This window comes from Rhinoraja longicauda, chromosome 1, assembly GCF_053455715.1.
Source record: "Rhinoraja longicauda isolate Sanriku21f chromosome 1, sRhiLon1.1, whole genome shotgun sequence".
Lineage (NCBI taxonomy): Eukaryota > Metazoa > Chordata > Chondrichthyes > Rajiformes > Arhynchobatidae > Rhinoraja > Rhinoraja longicauda.
In genome coordinates this window covers 96,598,670-96,618,185 of record NC_135953.1, presented here as the reverse complement: position 1 = coordinate 96,618,185, position 19,516 = coordinate 96,598,670, and the positions used below count along the sequence as shown (strand labels likewise).

At 49.6% G+C, this 19,516-nt stretch overlaps 1 protein-coding gene across 2 annotated transcripts in view; it reads right to left on the bottom strand.

Annotated features, from left to right (window-relative positions):
* LOC144600068 (uncharacterized protein C4orf54 homolog) overlaps nt 1-9,248 on the bottom strand; it is a 38,659-nt gene extending 29,411 nt beyond the window's left edge. For both annotated transcript variants that reach the window (XM_078411442.1, XM_078411449.1), the window contains exon 1: nt 5,173-9,248. In XM_078411442.1, the coding sequence (XP_078267568.1) occupies nt 5,193-9,248 (4,056 nt within the window). In that variant the 3' untranslated portion in view covers nt 5,173-5,192. The remainder of the gene's footprint in view (nt 1-5,172) is intronic.
* Between the last annotated feature and the right edge of the window lie 10,268 nt (nt 9,249-19,516).

Sequence of the window (19,516 nt, the reverse complement as noted above, 5' to 3'; positions counted from 1 at the left end):
TAGCTACCAGCTCTAGTCCTCTCCCTGACAATTAAAAAAAAAATTAACAGGCCAATTCATAAACTTCAGTATTGGACCCTGGGTTCCAACAAATCAGCAAAATAGCTTATTAATACCTCAGTAAGGTTGCCTGGTGTCTAATGGCAAATTTATTTTGATAACACCTCTGTGATTTAGCTGAAGATTTATTTTTGCCACATTAAAGATATTATTTCATTCAAAGATGGAAAATGGCCCCTTTTGGCCATTAAGATTCTACATGTTTAACAACTTTGAACCTGAAGGGTACATGATGGTGCGGAATCATGGAGACTCTTCTGTATTGCCTCAGTGTGATATGCTATTCTTACACTTATTTTACTGAACTGTATGCACAAAAAGAATTTACACTGTACCTCGGAAGATGTGACCATAATTGAACCATTGTAGCCAAAACATTCTGATTCAAGACTCGACAGAACAAATCACTCTGCATTTTATACAACGAAAGCTGGAGCTTGGAGCCCATCCCAACAGCCGTCCATATCTGCCGACTTGCACGTGGAGTGAGAAGAGTTGTTATCTGTGCTCAACCACAAAATGTATGGCAGTTCCATCGGTTTATGGATTAGACCTGCAAATCTAATGGTAAATCAGTGATGCACTCTGAGATTTGTTTTTCTCACTTTATTTCACTTTGAAGTTGTTAGAAGCCAAAACATTCTGACTCAGGACACCAGAGAACAAAACACTCTGCATAATGAAGACACCAGAAACTGTAGGTGAGGTTAATATACTAAAGGACACAAAGTGCTGGAGTAACTCAGCAGGTCAGACAGCATCTTTGGAGAACATGAATAGGTGACGTTTCTGGTTGAATTGTCTGAAGAAGGGTCTCGGTCGAAAGTGTAACCTACCCATGTTCTCCTGAGATACTGTCTAACCTGCTAAGTTATTCCAGCACTTTGTGTCATTCTGCATAATAAAGGCTGGGGCAAGGAGCCCATCCCAACAGCCCCCCACATCTGTCTACTTACATGTGGCATGGGAAGAATTCTAATTTGTGCTGGACCACAAACCTCATGGTGGTTCCCTGAATATTTTTGATAACTAAACTTGCAATTCTCCTGGTTAATTTAGCGTGAAATAGTCAGAGTAATACAGCAAGGAAACAGGCCCTTTGGCCCAATGTGTCCACACCGGCCAACATATCCCAGCTACACTCATCCCACCTACCTGCGTTTGGCAATATCCTTCCAAACCATGTCCTATCCATGTACTTGTATAACTGTTTCTTAAACGTTGGGATGCTCCCTGCCTCAACTACCTCTGGCAGCTTGCTCCATACACCCAAAACCCTTTGTGTGAAAAAGTTAGCCCTCAGATTCTTATTAAATCTTTTCCCCGTCACTGTTAACCTATGTCCTCTGGTCCTCAATTCACCTATTCTGGGCAAGAGATTCTATGCATCTACCCGATCTATTCCTCTCATGATTTTATATACCTCTATAAACTCCTCCCTGTCCACTGGCATCGTCCCGCCATCCCTCAAAATCGCTGCTGTCACCCCCATTCTGAAAAAACCTGGTCTCAACCCTGACACCCCAAACAACTTCAGACCAATCTCCAACCTACCCTTTCTGTCCAAAGTTTTGTTACGTGCTGTAGCTTCCCAAATCAAAAACCACCTCTCTACCAATAACCTGTATGAAACTTTCCAATCCGGATTCCGCTCCAACCACTGTACTGAAACTGCGCTCCTCAAAATCACAAACGACCTTTTCCTCTCCTCCGACGCTGGCAACCTCAACATCCTCATCTTACTTGACCTCAGCGCCGCCTTTGACACCATAAATCACTCCATTCTTCTCAACCGACTTGAAACCTCCTTTAACATCACCGGCACAGCCCTATCCTGGTTCAAATCTTACCTCTCTGACAGGCACCAGTTCATCTCCATTAACAACTGTAAATCCCCCACCGCTCCCCTCCCCCAAGGTGTCCCCCAAGGCTCAGTCCTTGGCCCCCTCCTCTTCATCCTCTACCTGTTCCCCCTTGGTCAATTAATCCGCCGTCATGGTCTCAACTTCCACTGCTTCGCCGATGATATCCAGCTCCTTATCTCCACCAAGTCAATCTCCACCACCACACACTCTACACTGACAAACTGCATCACTGAAAAATAAATCTTGGCTTCAATCAAATTTCCTCAAACTCAACTGCAACAAATCTGAAATCATCATCATTGGTCCAAAAACGCTCATTAAATCCACCCAAAACTTCATCCTCAATATTGATGGTCTCCCAGTATCCACCTCCCCTCACATCCGGAATCTTGGAATCATCTTTAATCAAATCCTCTCCTTCGACAAACACATCACAAAGACAGCCTTCTTCCACCTCAAAAACATTGCCCGTCTCCGTCCATCCCTCTCCTCCACAGCTGCAGAAACCCTCATCCATGCCTTCATCACCTCCCGTCTGGACTACTGCAACAGCCTCCTCTATGGTGCACCCTCAAAAATCATCAGTAAACTTCAATACATTCAAAACTCCGCTGCCCGTCTACTCACCCACACCCCGATCCGTGACCATATCACCCCCGTCCTTTACAAACTCCACTGGCTCCCCATCCCCCAGAGAATCCAGTACAAAATCCTCCTCATGACCTACAAAGCCCTCCATAACCTGGCCCCATCCTACCTGACTGACCTCCTCCACAGGCACACTCCCACCTGCACCCTCCGCTCGGCTGCTGCCAATCTCCTATCCCCCCCCCCCCCCCCCCATCCGGACCAAACTCAGATCCTGGGGGGACAGGGCTTTCTCCATCGCTGCTCCCACCCTATGGAACTCACTACCCCAAACCGTCAGAGACTCCTCCTCACTCACCACATTCAAAACATCACTGAAGTCTCACCTGTTCAGTACTGCCTTCAACCACTGAAGGTCACCTCACCTTCTGTCTCCTTTCTCTATTCGTTTACTTATTTATCTATTTATTCACTTCCCTATGTTCTTTAAATCCCTGTAAAGCGTCTGAGTGTATGAAAAGCGCTATATAAATGTAATGCATTATTATTATTATTATTATAAGATCACCACTCATCCTCACGCACTCCAAGGAATAGAGTGCCAGCCTACTCAACCTCTCCCTTTAGCTCAGAACCGCTAGTCCTGGAAACATCCTTGTAAATCTTCTCTATACCCTTTCCAGCTTGTCAACATCTTTCCTATAACATGGTGCCCCTGAACTGCACACAATACTCTAAATGCGGCCTCACCAACGTCTTATACAACTGCAACCTAAACTCCCAACTTCTATACGCAATATTCTGACAGATGAAGGCCAATGTGCCAACACCCTTTTTGACTATCCTTTCTCCCTGACTCCATCTTCAAGGAACCTTGTACCTGTACTCCTGGATCCCTCTGCTCTACAACACTCCCCAGAGCCTTACCATTCACTGTGTAGGCCCTGCCCATGTTAGACTTCCCAAAATGCAACACCTCACATTTCCCTGTATTAAATTCCAACAACCATCCCTCAGCCCACCTGGCCAATCGATCAAGATCCTGCTGCAATTTATCACAACCATCTTCACTATCTCCAAAACCACCCACTTTTGTATCACCTGTAAATTTACTAATCTTGCCATGTATATTCTCATCCAAATCATTGATACAGATGACAAACAGTAACGGGCCCAATATCGAACCCAAAGGCACATCACTAGTCACAGGCCTCCAGTCCAAGAAGGAACCTTCCATCATCCTCTGCTTCCTTCCATGAAGCCAATTTTCTATCCATTCAGCTATCTCTCCTTTGATCCCATGCAATCTAACCTTTCAGAGCAGCCTACCATGCGGAATCTTATCAAATGGTTTGCTGAAGTCCATATATACATCTGCAGCTCTGCCCTCATCAACTTATTGGTCACGTCTTCAAAAAACTCAATCAGATTTGTGAGACACGACCTCCCATGTACAAAACATGCTGACTATCCCCATTGCCTACTGGGAGATCAGGTAGGTCCAGGCGGACTGAGGTAAGATGTTCAGTGAAACTATCGCCCATTCTACGTTTGGTCTCGCCGATGTACAAGAGTCCACATCTTGAATAACGAATGCAATAGACAAGGTTGGAGGAGGTACAAGTGAACCTCTGCCTAACCTGAAAGGAATGTTGGGGTCCCTGGACAGAGTCAAGGGAGGAGGTATAGGGACAGGTGCTGCGTCTCCTGCGGTTGCAGTGGAAAGTACCTGGGTAGTGGGTGGTTTGGGAAGGGATGAGTTAATCGGGGAGTTGCAGACCTACCTACCTGATCATCTTTACTCAGTTTGCCTGGATCTACCTGATCTCCCGGTTGCCAAACACTTTAATTCCCCATTCCCGTTCCCACACTGACCTTTCGGTCCTAGGCCTCCTCCATTGTCAGAGTGAGGCTAAATGGAAATTGGAGGAACAACAGCTCATATTTTGCTTGGGTAGCTTACAACCCAGTGGTGTGAATATTGATTTTTCTGATTTCAAATAACCCCTGCATTCCCTCTCTCTACACCCCTCCCCCTTCCAAGTCGTACCAGCTTCAAAATCGTCTTGTTAAGTCTCATTGTCTGAACTCGTTCACACGTAGCACACTGCCAACAATGGCCTTTTTCCTTTATGGTCGTTATTTTTTTGCATATATCTTTCATTCTATATCTCTCGACATCACCGTCTATATCTCTGGTTTCCCTTTCCCCTGACTATCAGTCTAAAGAAGGGTCTTGACCCAAAACATCATGCTGTCTGACCTGCTGAGTTCAGCTTTTTGTGTTTATGTTCGGTTTAAACCAGCATCTGCAGTTCCTTCCTACATAGCTGTCCACATCTGTCCATTTACATATGGTAGGAATTCTAATTTGTGCTACACCATAAAACTCATGGTGGTTCCATGGGTTTTTTTATATCTGAACTTGCAATTCTAATGGTAAACATGTTGAATATAACATAAACTTACACGGGAGCACATTTATTTTAAAATTTACTCTCGCGGTATAAATTTCTCCCGTGATTATACACAGATTTTTAAATTTAATTTGATGCTTTTTTGAAGCTAAAACACCCTGACCACAGAACAAAACACACTGTATAACGAAAGCTGGAGCAAGGTACCCATCCCTAACGGCTGTCCACAACTGCCTACTTACATGTGGCGTGAGAAAGGTTCTCATCTGTGCTCGACCACAAAACTCATGGTGGTTCCGTCAAAGGATGGAGGGGCGATGATTCGAGGTCCCTGCTGGGATGTGATGCTGATGATGGGCTTCCCCTCCGACAGCCCTTTGCCCAGCCTGCTTGTCGTGGTCTGGCCGACGGTCCCGGTTGAGAAGTTATAGGAACTCTCCAGGTACTGCGGCTCGGGATGTAATCTGGCAACGATGCTGCCTTTGCCCGAGTCGCTGTATTCCGGATCCGGAGCGGGCGGCAGAGTCGGTAGCATGGTCGGTGGCGGCATGAATCCCGGGTAGATCATGTAGGTGTGGCCGTATGCGCCAGCAGGGTTGATAGCAATGGGCGACATTGGCACCGGCATGGGGGCCATCGGTTGCTGAGGCACCGGGACGTCAACATACTGTCCGGTCTCGGGGTCATAGAGCCGCCTTCGGGCGGGCTGAACGGGCGTGTCCACCAGATAACATTGGCCGGTGGCGGGGTCCATTAACATCCTCCGCTGGGTCTGGGGCACCGGGTAAAAAGGCATCGGGGAACAAGGCACGGATGGGCTGTCCACCATCACAGGCGGCACCGGCTGCACCCTGCCCGGGCTGAAGGGGTCCATGGCGGGCGGAGTCAGGCGGATGAGCTGAGCCTGCTGGTGCTGGTAGACGACTGGTGGCGTCGGGTCCCGGGGGGCGGCGGGGAGCCTCTTCACCGGGATGGTCAGGTAATTCTCATGCTCGAAGGGCGGAGGAGGAGCGGGGGCGGGCGGAGGCTTCTGCTGCCACCCTGCTGTTGCCGCCGCCGCCTGCTTCTCGTTGCTCTCCTCCGTCTGGCTGCGGAACGGGCGGAGATCGGGCGGTGGCGGAGGTGGCTGCTGAGGAGATCTTCGTCCTCCTCCTACGGCGGCGGCGGGCGTCGTCCTGATGGCGGGGACGATGGCCGAGGGCTGCGGGGCGACGGCGAAGAGTGGGGGGGCCGCGGGGGCCGCTCCGCCCGCCGCCGCCGGCGGTTTGTGAGCGGGGGGCGCGCGCGGCGGCAGCAGCGCGTGAACGTGCGCGGGCCCGGGGGGCAGGAGTCGGGCCCCGGCGCGTGCGCTCTCCCTGGCGGGGACCGCCCGCCCCTCCCCCGCCTCCTGAAGCTGCCGCCCGTCGCCGCCGCCCGCAACCCTGGCGCTGCCGCCGGAGGCCTCCTCGCTGGCGATCAGCGACAGAAGCCGGCTGCCCGCCAGCGGCCCGAGGCCCGGACTCGGGCCCGACCGGGCGGCTGCCGTCGTCGCAGCCGCCTCCGCGCTGGCGTCGCTTCTCCTCCGCCACTCGTGGTTGTCGAAGACGTAGAGCTGCTCCATCGTTTTGACCGCCGCCGTCAGCTTCTCCAGCGCCAGCCGGTTGCCTCGCTGCTCGGCCTCGTTGCCCGGCACTCTGGCCGGGGAGCGGCCCGACGCCCGCTGCGCCAAGGCCGAGACCCGCTCCTCCCCCGGCCTCGCCTCCTTGCGACTCACCGCCTGGCACTTGATGACGATGGGCTGCACCGAGCCTCTGCCGCCCGGCTGCTCGACGCCCGGCCCCGGCCTGGGGCCGCCCTCCACCGTCAGCACATGGTAAGAGCTCTTGACCAACTTCCTCACGTCCCTCACCTGGTGGATGGGCGCCTGCAGCCGCTGCATGTTGTCGCGGACATCGCGCACGGCGAAGGGGGGAGCCCGGGCCCGACCGCCCACTTCCTGGCCCGCCCCGGGCCCGCCACTGCCCTCTCCCGCCGCACCCTTGCCCGGGCCGCCGCTTATATTAGGAGTCAACAACTTCGCGATGCTGAACGGGCTGGGCAGGCCGCCCTGCAGCCGGATCTGTATCTCGGGGGAGCAGGACGTCGCTGGGACTCCTGGTTTGGAGGCTGCCCGCTCACCCTGTATCGTTGCCGTCCGGTCGCTCGGCTTGGAAGGCGCCCTGGCTCCTCCTTCCCTCTCCTCCTGGGCGTGCTTCTTCTTTCCAGGCGCCTTCTGGATGCCGGGCACGAAGAGCTGAGACATCTTGGTCTCTTTGCAAAGCGGGTGCCCGCCGATGTCAGCCCGGACCCTCTGCGCCCGCTTGCTGTCCGTCTGCGGGGGCTCGTTGACGTTGTCCTTCCAGGAGCGGAAGGCACTGCGCTGACTGCGGGGCAGGGTGCCCTTGCACCCGTCGCTGGGCGGCTCTCCCGCCGCTGCCGCCCGGGCGTTGCTGCTCGCCGGGAGGGTCTGGCAGGGCGCGGCTTCCCCGGGGAGGGGGGAAGTGTCCGGGCTTCCGCCGGAAAGCCTGTTGCAATTCGGTTCCAGTACATCACGCCCCTTGGGCGAGTCGGTGGTGGTGGTGGCGGCGGCGGGAGGGCTGGTGGGGGCTGCGGCGAAGGTGGTGTCGCTGATCTCCCCACGCTCCATCTTCAACTCCTGCTCGAACTGCATTTTCTTCCAGATAACATTTTGCAAAAGATTGGAGGCGAATTTGGATTTTTTCTGCACGCCATCCATGGCCTCAGCCGTCCTGCCGATCTCTCTGCAGTTCTCCCCTCCCTGCTCCCTTGGCTCCGTAACCTCATCGGTGCAACGCGATCCGACCGCACCTCGGGCCAACTGCGCTCGCCTTTCGCCCTCTCGCCTGGCCGAGAGCTGTTCCCTGATATCGTATCTGAAGTTTAAGGTCTCAGTTAAAGTTATAACCCTGGACCCACTCTGTTCAAATTTCCCAGACAGATGGAGTTGCCTTTTGGCCGTTTGCTTATCCACCGGGAGTTGTTGCCTCTTTTGTGTGGATTCCGCGCCTTGCCCAGCGCCTGATTTTCCACTTTTGGTTGGAAATCCGATCTGCCCACTCTTGCCCGTGGTATTGTGGCACTTGAGGTCGATGTAAGTGGCGCAGCGGTTCAGCGCAACCGTCTCATCCGCCGACAGGTCGGTTGAGGTCCTGCAACCTACACTGAAAGTGTCCAAATATTCGTCACCGGCACAAGCCAGGCTGCGGAAAGTCCGAGCGGTCAACGAGCGCACTTCCTTATCGGCGTCGTCCAACTCGCTGACAGCGCTCGAAGTCCCGCTGGAATTTCCGAAAGCTTTCCATTTGTATTTAGCCACAGCGCAAAGAGGGATATTGCGGCGAGATTTTGCATCCTTGCAAACGTCTCCCGCCAGTTTGGTCATATCTCCCTGGTTCCCCGACCCCTGGGAATTGGCGGTGGGCGGGTTTCGCGGTTCCTGGGCGCTGCTTCCTTCGCTGGACAGTTGTGGCTGACCGCCAGAATTTCCGTTCTCAGGTAGGTTCTCCAGCGGATTGATGGCAGTGCAGACAGCCGGCGGCGGATCTCCGGCGTAACTTATGCCCAGAGGAGTCCGGGAATTTCCCTCGGATGCATCGCTCCCCAAAGAGCTGCTATCCCTGCAGGAATAACTGGCGCTGCTCTCCTCGGCGTCCCATCCGGCGTCCAGTTCGCGTTCGCCATCGTTATCCAATTCGTAGAGTTGGATCTCATGGGTGGTGATATAATGCGCTTCGTCGTCTCCACAAGGCGAGCGATCCCACAACAACACGCTGGAGGAGGAGCTGGCACCTCGCTCCGAGCACAACGCCGGCTCCTCACGCCCCACTTGTGCTCGCAGGCTAGGGCGCAAATCACCGGCACCTGCATCGCCGTTACTGGGCGGTGAATCCGCACACTCCCCGAAGCTCTCGTAAAAATCCGAGTAACCGGCGGCGGTGTCGTAACCCGAATGGTCACTCTCGTCAGCCTGGGTTTCTGCAGCGACGGCGCAGCTGCGGCTTTGCTCCTTCTTCACCATGCTGTCCGCTTCACTCTTTGCCCTGGGGACCAAGCCCTCTCCGCCGTTTCGCACACACTCCCCCGCTGGTTCACCGCTCCGAGACCCTCGCCGTAACCTTGGTTGGCCGCCACCGTTTGTGCTCAGACGGTCAGAAGTCGGATTGACCCGGGCGGGCGGCGGATCACCCGGTGCCCCGGGCAAATTCTCGGCAGTGCCAGGCATCGAGGCATTCCCAGCGGCGCTCCGAGCCGCCGCCAGCGACAAGTGAAGGCGGAGCATGAGGCAGTCGTGGGCTGCACGGTTCCAACAGTCGGGTCACAGCCCAAACATTTGGTCAAATGTGTCCACACCCCGAGCCGACATCCCAGCCAACGCACCACTCCCTGCGGGCCGTGGAAGGAGAATGTAAGAATAGGGATGAACCCCTTGTCACAAACAACTCACCAGATATTTTATGTTAAAGTCCTACATGCATTGTTTAGAAGAACTTTAAAAAAAAATCTCAACCGTACATTTACAAAACACAATTTTGGGGAGTCGGTATACAGAAAGCTTTGTGATTTTGAACCAGTCGGGGGGGGGGGGGGGGGGGGTCCCGATTCGAATCAACGCCGATCTATTCCCACCACAGTTGCTGCTCGATCAGCTGAGTTCCTCCAGCAATCATCCTTCCGTACCCCAATCCCCACCCCATTCTAGTTCCCTCCCCACCCCTATCTTCACGTCCTTCCTACCCCATGCCCATCTACCCACCCCCCCCCATTTCACCCCGCCCCCTCCACCTATATCCCTTCATCTGGCTTTACATTTCATTGTCACCCTTTAGTCTGCTTTTCGTCTCTGGCCTTTGTCCACCTATCAGTTAGTCAGCCCCCCTCCACACCACACACACACACACCTTACCTGCATTGACCTATCACTTGCCAGGGTTTGTCCCGCCCATCTCTCTTTTCCAGCCCCCGCCCTCCGCCCCATCCCCACCACAGCAGTCGGAAGGGACCCGACTCGAAACGTGGTCTGTCTATTTTCCTCCACAGATACTGCCTGGTCCGCTGGGTTCCTCCAGCACTTGGCCTTTTGCTCAAGAGTCTAACATCTTCTGTTTCGTGTGTCTCCAAAGTTTTGCAGCTGCTCCCATTAAAGTCAGACAGTGATACAGTGTGGAAACAAGCCCTTCAGCCCAACTTGCCCACACCGGCCAACATGTCCCTCCTACGCTAGTCCCACCTGCCCGCTTTTGGTCCATATCCCTCCAAACCTGTTCTATCCATGTACCTAGACACAACATGCTGGAGTAACTCAGCTGGACAGGCAGCATCTCTGGAGAGAAGGAATGAGTGACGTTTCGGGTCGAGACCCTTCTTCAGACTTCGGTCTGCACTGATTGAATCCATTGGGAACAGATTCCAGAGTTTTATTACGTTTTCCCTGCACTTTCAAAGGGGAGAGTGTAGGAGCGCCCGAAAGAAAGCCTTTCGCCAACCGAATGAGCGGAATTATAGAAGAGCCGCTTATACAAAGTAAACCTGTTTGATTACCACTTTTTAAACATGGGTAATCAAAGCTGTGGCGGGCATTTAACGATTAAGTTTTGATTCGCAGTATGTTAGAACTAAATTATACCACTAACCAACAGAACACAACGTGGTGGAGGAATTCAGCGGGTCAAGCAGCGTCTATGCAGGGAATGGACAATGTTTCTGGCCGGGACCCTTCTTCAGACTGATCAATCTGACCCTGAAAGTTAGGGTCCTGTCCGAGACATCGCCTGTCCATTCAGTCCACAGATGCTGCTTGACCCGCTGAGTTCCTCCAGCACTTTGCGTATTGCTTACGATTCCAGCATCTGCAGTTCCTTGTGCCTCCACTATACCACCCGCGGGGTCTGTAGCCTAAGCAATTTATCTTTTGCAGATACAAAAAACTGCAGATGCTGGAATCATGATCAAAACACAAAGTGCTGGAGGAGCTCTGCGGGTCAGGCAGCATTTGTGGAGAAAATGGACAGACGACATCTCGGGTCGGAGCCCTTCCGACTGATGAGTTAATAGATCAGTACAGTACAAGAACAGGCCTTTCGGCCCACGATGTCTGTGCCGAACATGATACCAAGACCATCACATATCTACCTGCATATAACCTACCATCCGCCGTTCCCTGCACTTCTACATGCCTATTCAAACGTTTATTGTCGATACCATCTCAAAGGCGTTGATGCGATTTTAATTCAAAGTTTCCAATTGCAATATACAGTAACCTACAATAATCTAAATCCTGCAGTGCATTAATGGAACAGTGCAAATGATTAATTTAACCCCGATTAATATTTAATTGTGTACAGCAAGAGGTGTTTTACCTTCGATTAACAGCAGTAACGGACTGCTATTCTGGATGGACACCAATCAGATACACATAACCAGAGATACACACCATTGCTGATCGAGGGAGAAACAAACTCACAATGCCAAAACCGAGCGCCGTTCGCTTGTGGTTGGGTGTGAATCCATTGACTCCGGCGGATGCGGGTTGAGGTGGGTAGTCAAATAAATTGCACTTGGAGTTTCGCTTGCTTTTTGTTCGCGGCGCTTCATTGAACAAGCCTCACTGGGTCAGAACTATAACTATTCATAGGCTATGCGTCAGTTATGCCGATTGAATAAAGTACTATTTTAAACTGGCCACTACACTCGCTCATTATGAGAATGAGATCGGGAAGGGAGGGGTCGCCGAGGAGGGTCGCGGCCAATGAGAAACGGAAGTCACGGATGAAGCCGACTTTTAACATCTGACTAGACCAAGTGGACCCGTTGGGCCCAAACCTCTCCTGCAGCACCCTGTCGTCACCCCCCCCCTCCCCTCTCTCCTCAACCCCCTCCCCTCTCTCCTCAACCCCCTCCCCTCTTTCCACAACTCCCTTCTCCCCCACCCCCTTCTATACAGAATATAGAGCTTTATTTGTCATTCGGTACCGAGGTACCGAACGAAATTACATTTCCAGCAGTCACACAAAAAAAAAGAACACAAGACACACAACCCCAACACAAACATCCATCACAGTGATTCCAAACACCCCCTCACTGTGATGGAGGCAACAAAACTTCTGCTCTCTTCCCCACGCCCACGGACAGACAGCTCGTCCCCGACCGACCCCCACAGTCCCCGCAAGAGGATGGAAGTCCCCGCGGCCGAGTCGCACCGGGCGCTGAAACATCCCGCGGCCGAGCCGGGCGATGGAAGGCCCCGCCCCTCCCCTCCCCTCCCCTTCTTTTAAACTTTAAAATGTGAATAACTTTAAATATATAACACGGATTTCAATGAAACTACTTGTATTATCACTAAAGTGAGGTGGGCCTAAAATTGTCGCGCTATCGTGTACCGTTTTGGCTGAAGTTCAGTCACAAACAAGATGGCAAACGAGAGTTTTAGTATATAGACATCTGAAACTCCGCAACAATACACGGGAAAGCAACCAGGGGAGGAATGACCAGCAAAGGCACAAACTGCTAGAGTAAGACCATAAAACACAGTAGCAGAATTAGGCCATTCTGTCCATTCAATCATGGCTGGTCTATCCCTTTCAACCCCATTCTCCTGCCTTCTCCCCGTAACCTTTCACGCCTTTCCTAATCAAGAACCTATCAATCCCTGCCTTAAAATACCCAATGTCTTAGCCTCCACAGCCATCTGTGGTAATGAATTCCACAGTTTCACCAGTTTTGGTCAAATAAATTCTTCCTCATCTCCATTTTGAAGGTATTCTGAGGCTGTACCTGCATGCATCCTTTCAGTGACTGATACACTAGGACACCCAGATCTCGTTGTACGTCCCCTGTTCCTAACTTGACACCATTCAGATAATACTCTGCCTTCCTATTCTAACCACCAAAGTGGATAACCTCACACTTATCCACATTAAACTGCATCTGCCATGCATCCGCCCACTCACACAACCTGTCCAAGTCACCCTGCAACCTCATAGCATCTTCCTCACAGTTCACACTACCACCCAGCTTTGTATCATCTGCAAATTTGCTAATGGTACTTTTAATCCCTTCATCCAAGTCATTAATGTGTATTGTAAATAGCTGCGGTCCCAGCACCGAGCCTTGCGGTACCCCACTAGTTACTGCCTGCCATTCTGAAAGGGACCCATTTATCCCCACTCTTTGCTTTCTGTCTGTCAACCAATTTTCTATCCATGTCAGGTCTTCATTATTCCCTGGGTTTCAATGATATCCCCCCCTCATTCTCTAAACTCCAGTGAGTACAGACCCAGAGTCTTCAAAAGCTTCTCATACATTGGTAACTCAGTGCGGGCAGCATTTCTGGAGAACATGGAGAGACATTTAGAGTTAAGATCCTTCTTCAGATAACTAGGTTTTGTTTTGAAATTGGCAACCTTGTGTTCCCATCTTAACAGAGGACACCCCAAAGCACTAAAGAACCAATGAAGTTTAGAGATACAGCATGGAAACAAGCCCTTCGGCCCATTGAATCCACGCCAACCATTGATCACCCTTTCACACTAGTTCTATGTTATCCCACTTTCTCATCTACTCCCTGCACGAGGTAAAATTTCACAGTGGCCAATTAGCATGCCTGAGACGTGTGGATAAGGTGGCATATGGATTATGTCCAATAGCCAGCCTTGGCATCGTAAAAGGAAATAAAATGCTGGAGTAACTCAGGCAGCACCTCCGAACAACATTGATAGGTGATAGTTCTGCTTAGGACCCTTCTGCAGATTAACTGTGGGGAGGGAGGCACAACAAAGCTGCCAGGTAATAGGTGAAGGGGCTCTTTTGATAGACAGGTAATTTGATAAAGACCAGAGATGAAAACAAGGCGAAAGGAGAAAGGATTACAGAGTTGCAAATTATGAAGCTAGTGAAAGGAATGTAAGGGGAGCGGGAGGGAGAAATAGATGCAGTCAGGTGGGGTACGGGGATGTGGGGGAAGGTTTAATTTACCAAATATTGGAGAATATGATTTTCACCTCTGGCCTTTGTCTAACCATCTGCCTGACAAAACCCACCTTCACCTGTATCCAGAAGGGTCTCAACCCGAAACGTCACCCCATTCCTTCTTTGCAGAGATGCTGCCTATCCTGCTGTTATTCCAGCTTTTTGTGTCTATCTTCCACCTATAACCTGCCAGGCTTGGCCCTGCTACTCATTTCTTCCCGCTTTCTCCCCCCACCTCACAATCAATCTGAAGAAGGGTCCCGATCGAAAACGTCACCTATCCACGATCTCAAGACCATCTCATTCTGCCTGACCCGCTGAGTTACTCCAGCACTTTGTGTCTTTCAATGTTCATACCATTGGGTTGCAAGCTACCCAATCTTCTCAAGGTACTATCTCTGGTAGGGGAGGGGTACTTGACAAGTCCCTGTCAGGCTGCTTGTCCATTATAGGTCCCCATTTGATTTTCAGCATTCTTGTGTTAGCCAGCATCATGTACCAGGTTGGCTAATCGTGGTGAGAGTCACCCACGAATCTCCGACCCTCAGTAAGATACGGGCTTGTTCACCCTAATGTACAAAGAATGTTCTGTTGGGCTAGATGGAGGAAATCAACAGCGTGATTCAACAACCAGGAATTTGAAGAAAGGTCCAGACCTAAAATGTGGTCTGTCCATTTCCCTCCACAGATGCCAGACCTGCTAAATTCCTCCAGCACTTTGTGTTTTGCTCGACATCCAGGAAGGCTATTCAGCTGTGCACTGAGGAATGCGTAGGGCGTGTCAAAGAGAGAAAGTCAGAGCACAGACCTTTGGCCTAATTTGTCTATGCTGACCAAGATGCTCCATCTAAGCTAGTCCCATTTGCCCATGTTCGGCCACAATTCATAGTGTCATACAGCGTGGAAACAGGCCGTTCGACCCAACTTGCCCACGAAACATCCCCAACTACACTAGTCCCACCTGCCTACTAATCTTCTAAACCTATCCGATCCATGTCCCTATCCAGATGCCTCTTAAACATCATGGTAGTACCTGTAACTGCATTCCCCAAAAAACTTCCCTTTCATTTACCTGTCGAAATGTCTTTTCAATGTTATTATTGTACCTGCTTGAACCATCTCCTCTGGCAGATCATTCCATATACCTACCACCCTCTGTGTGAAAATGTTACCCCTCGGGTTCTCTTCTTACCTTAAACCAATGTCCCCGGGTTCTTCTGAATCTGGGACCACTAATATCAGATGGTCACTAATGAATATTGCAGGGAATTTGGAAGAACCCCTTTCCGCCAGAGAGTGGAGGAAATGTAGGACTAACTCCCATTGGGAGAGGTCGATGTGAACAGGAAAGATGGACTTTAGAATAAGCTGGATAAGCACAGGTGGAGAGAAGTACACAGGGGTAGAATTCCCATCAAGCAGAAACCTTTGCACAAGGCAGGTGGACCAAATGGCCAGAATAGAAGACCTCGTTATCCATTGCAGCCAAAAAAGTCACCAGTCATGCCACTGGACTTTGAGTTCTGTGACCAAGGGATTATTCCAGTGCCACAGTTAATGTTCAATATAAATAAAACCTTTCTTTTGCGTGGTTGCTCTGTATAATTCAACTACAGAACTGGAATGCCTATTGCAGCAAAGTAATATAAAGTACAGGACAATACACAGGAACTGGTCCTTCAGCCCACGTTCTCTGTGTAAGAAGATGCTGCCAAGTTAAACGAATATCCTCTGCCTGCATGTGATCCATATCCCACCATTCCCTACATATCCATGTGGATATCTAAAAGTCTTTTAAATGCCACTATTGTATCTGCCTCCACCACCACCCCTGGCAGCGCATTCCAGGCACCCATCACCCTTTGTGTAAAAAAATGCCCTGCACATTTCCATTAAACTTTGCCCCTCTCACCTTAAATTTTGTTAGCAAATATCCAGACATTTTACATTATATGTGCGATTAAAATTAGTTGGAAGCAGTAATTGAAGTCCAAAGGAGGGTCCTGACCTGAAACTTTGCCTATCCATTCACAAAATGCTGGAGTAACTCAGCAGGTCAGGCAGCATCTCGGGAGAGAAGGAATGGGTGACGTTTCGGGTCAAGACCCTTCTTCGGTCTGAAGAAGGGTCTCGACCCAAAACATTACCCATTCCTTCTCTCCCGAGATGCTGCCTGACCTGCTGAGTTACTCCAGCATTTTGTGAATAAATACCTTCGATTTGTACCAGCATCTGCAGTTATTTTCTTATACTACTTTGCCTATCCATGTTCTCCAGAGACGCTGCCTGACCCGCAGAGTTACTCTATTGCTATTATGTTTTTGCAGCAGTAATCAAATATATGCATGCTAATTTATAATAAGCACAGACACACAACACCCACACACACAGACACACGCACACACACATATCATAGACATATAGACACACACACACACACACACACATATCATAGACCACATATAGACAGACATATAAAATAGGTGCAGGAGGAGGCCATTTGACCCTTCGAGCTAGCACCGCCATTCATTGCTTATAAATTAGCATGCATTTATTTGATCACTACTGCAAAAACACAATAGCAGTGGAGTAACTCTGCGGGTCAGGCAGCCTCTATATATATACATAAAATATCTGATATATACTTGTTAATCATACTAATATTATTTTTCTAAACATATGCAGTTGTCCCCTGATGTTAGAGAACGTGTCACTTGGGAAGTCTGCAGATCTGAGGTATTTTTTTGGGCACTAGGCGATGTAATTTCAGCATTAACTTCATCATTTCCCAAAATAGATAAATTAGAAATAATTTAACAGGGTTGAGGATCAGTTTTATGGGGAACAGAGACAGTCGGGTGCCAAGAATATAACCTCGTCCACTCTCATCGGTAAAGTCAGTGAGACCCACAGTTAAACAAGTACAGTGATCCCTTCTCTAGCAATAGATGCATTTGCAGACGCATAATCGTCATACCAGATAAAAATATGGGCCGTAGTTATGAGGGAGAAATCTGACCTGGATAAGGATCTGCGCTAACTGTGTAGTCCCAATCCTCAGTATCAGTGTGGGTGGATGTGGATTGCAAGTTAGTTTTTTTTGCTAGTTACATGATGGGTTAGTGACAAGGCTGACAACAGGTGTGTTTTTTTCCCATAGGAGCACAACCCGACTCTTCCCACCAGCAACCAGTATTTCTGAGTGCCCAACTGGGCAGCCGAATATATTAATAACATCGAAATAGAACGGGCGAAAAATGTTCTGTCAGTTTAACAAAAACCTGGGATGGAATCGGAAGGAGGGTAAGGAATTTGGGGGGAAAGTTGGGGCATTGTGGTAAGGGAGGGAGAGGAAGGCAGTGGGGTGAGGGAGGGGTTGAGGAAGGATGTGGCTTGAGGGGGTACGGAGGAGGTGAGGAAGGGTGTCGTGGATGAGGGCAAGGTGAGGGAAAGGGTAGGAGAGGGTGCTTGAAGGGTAGAGAAGAGTTGGAACTGGTTGGGGAGTTCAGGAATTGATGAACCTGAAGTATTGAGCGCAAAAGCTGGGTTATTCTAAAATCAAACTAAATCATCTCAACTCCAGAAAAGAAGCTTTCCAAATGTCAAATATTGAAAACAGTTGTTAACAAAGGTTAAAATTTGTAATTTAAAATAAAAACACATTAAAAGCTGGAAAGACTAGGCAGCAGGCTAGGCAGCATCTGGAAAGAGAGAAAAATAGTTAATGATTCAGGTATAAGATCCATCATCAGAATTGGGAAAGTGAAAAAGCAAGTAAATTGCAGAGAAGGTCAGGGGATGCTGTCTGTACGGAGTTTCCACGTTCTCCCTGTGACCACGTGGGTTTTCCCCGGGTGCTCTGGTTTCTTCCCACACTCCAAAGAAGTACAAGTTTGTAGGTTAATTGGCTACGGTAAAAAAAAAAAAAGATTGTCCCTAGTGTGTAGGATTTCTGGTCGGCATGAACTCGGTGGGCCAAATGGCCTGTTTCCACGTTTATCTCTAAAAGTTTAACGTTTTTGCATCTTCTGTCTGATGGGAGAGGGGAGAACTGAGAGTGACTGGGCATGGGTCCTTGATTAGGTTGCCTGCTTTCTCAAGGCAGCGTGAAGTACAGATGGAATCGACAAGGTGGGGGGGGGTTGGGATGGTGGTCTGGTGAAGCTGGTTTGTGTGATAGACTGGGATTCATCCACAACTCTTTGCATTCTCTAGTGGTCTTGGACAGAGTGGTAGCCATACCAAGCTGTGATGCAGCTGGATAAAGCAGTTTCTATGGTGCTTCAGTAAAAAATGGTAAGTTATTGGAAACATTTCTTAGGCATTCTAAGGAAATAGATTTGTGTGTTTTCATGGCTGTAGATCAATGTGAGTTGACTAGGATGAATTGTTGGTGGTATTAAGTTGAAGTTCTCAGCCATCTCCCCTTTGAGGGGAACCGACAGGCAATGTGTTCCTATATACCTGCTACTCTTGTCCTTACCAGTGGTAAAGATCTCAGATCTCTGACATACATATAATAAAAGTTTGGATGGGAAATATTTGTTTGGGATAGATTCACACGGGCACATTAATAGCATCGTGTTATGTTACGTGGCTGTCTTCAAGTGATAGATGCTAACATCTGAAAAAAAATCCAAACTCCAGTTCAACTCAGCAAGAACTAGCAGCCCATGAAACTCTTGACCAGGTCATGACATTCCATGAAAGGTTTATTATAAAACTGTGTTGAAGATAGCTTAGAAATTTCTATTTAATGTAATGTTAATTTTGGAACATGTCAGTGTACCAGTCTCCTTTTCAGCCTGGGTATGTAACAGCATTGAACTTGGGTCTGTCTAGCAGTGCAGTGTATCATAGAGCATGGAGTTATTTGGCTTGGAAACAGGCCCAACTACCCCATGCTGACAAAGAGGCTCCACCTATGATAGTGCCACCTGCCCGTATTTGGCCCATATCCCTCTAAACCTTTCCTATCCATGTACGTGTCTGAATGTCTTTTAAATGTTGTTGCAGTACCTGCCTCAAATACCTCTTCTGAGAGCTCATTCCATACACCCACCACCCCTGTGTGAAAATATTTGGCCCACAGGTTCTTATTAAATCTTTCCCCTCTCACCTTGAACCTATGTCCTCAGGTTCTTGATTCCCCTATTCTGGGTAAAAGACTGTGCATTCACCGTATATATTCCCCTCATGATTTTATACACCTCCATAAGATCACCCCTCAGGCCCCTGTGATCAAGGAATAAAGTCCTAGCCTGCCCAACCTTTCCTTACAGCTTAGGCTCTCAAGTCCTGGTGAGATGAATGTTTGCATTTGAAGAAAATTCCCAGTCAATGTGAGCGGGAATTCCCAGTCTGTGCGCCTATTAGAATCATAGTCATACTGGCCCCTCGGCCCAACTTTCCCACTCCAACTAAGATGTTCCATCTACACAGTGGTGCAGCGGTAGAGTTGCTGCCTTCCAGCGCCAAAGACCTGGATTAGATCCTGACTACACGTGCTGTCTGTATGGTATATTGTGTGTTCTCCCTATGACTACATGGGTTTCCTCTGGGAGTTCTAGTTTCATCCCCCAT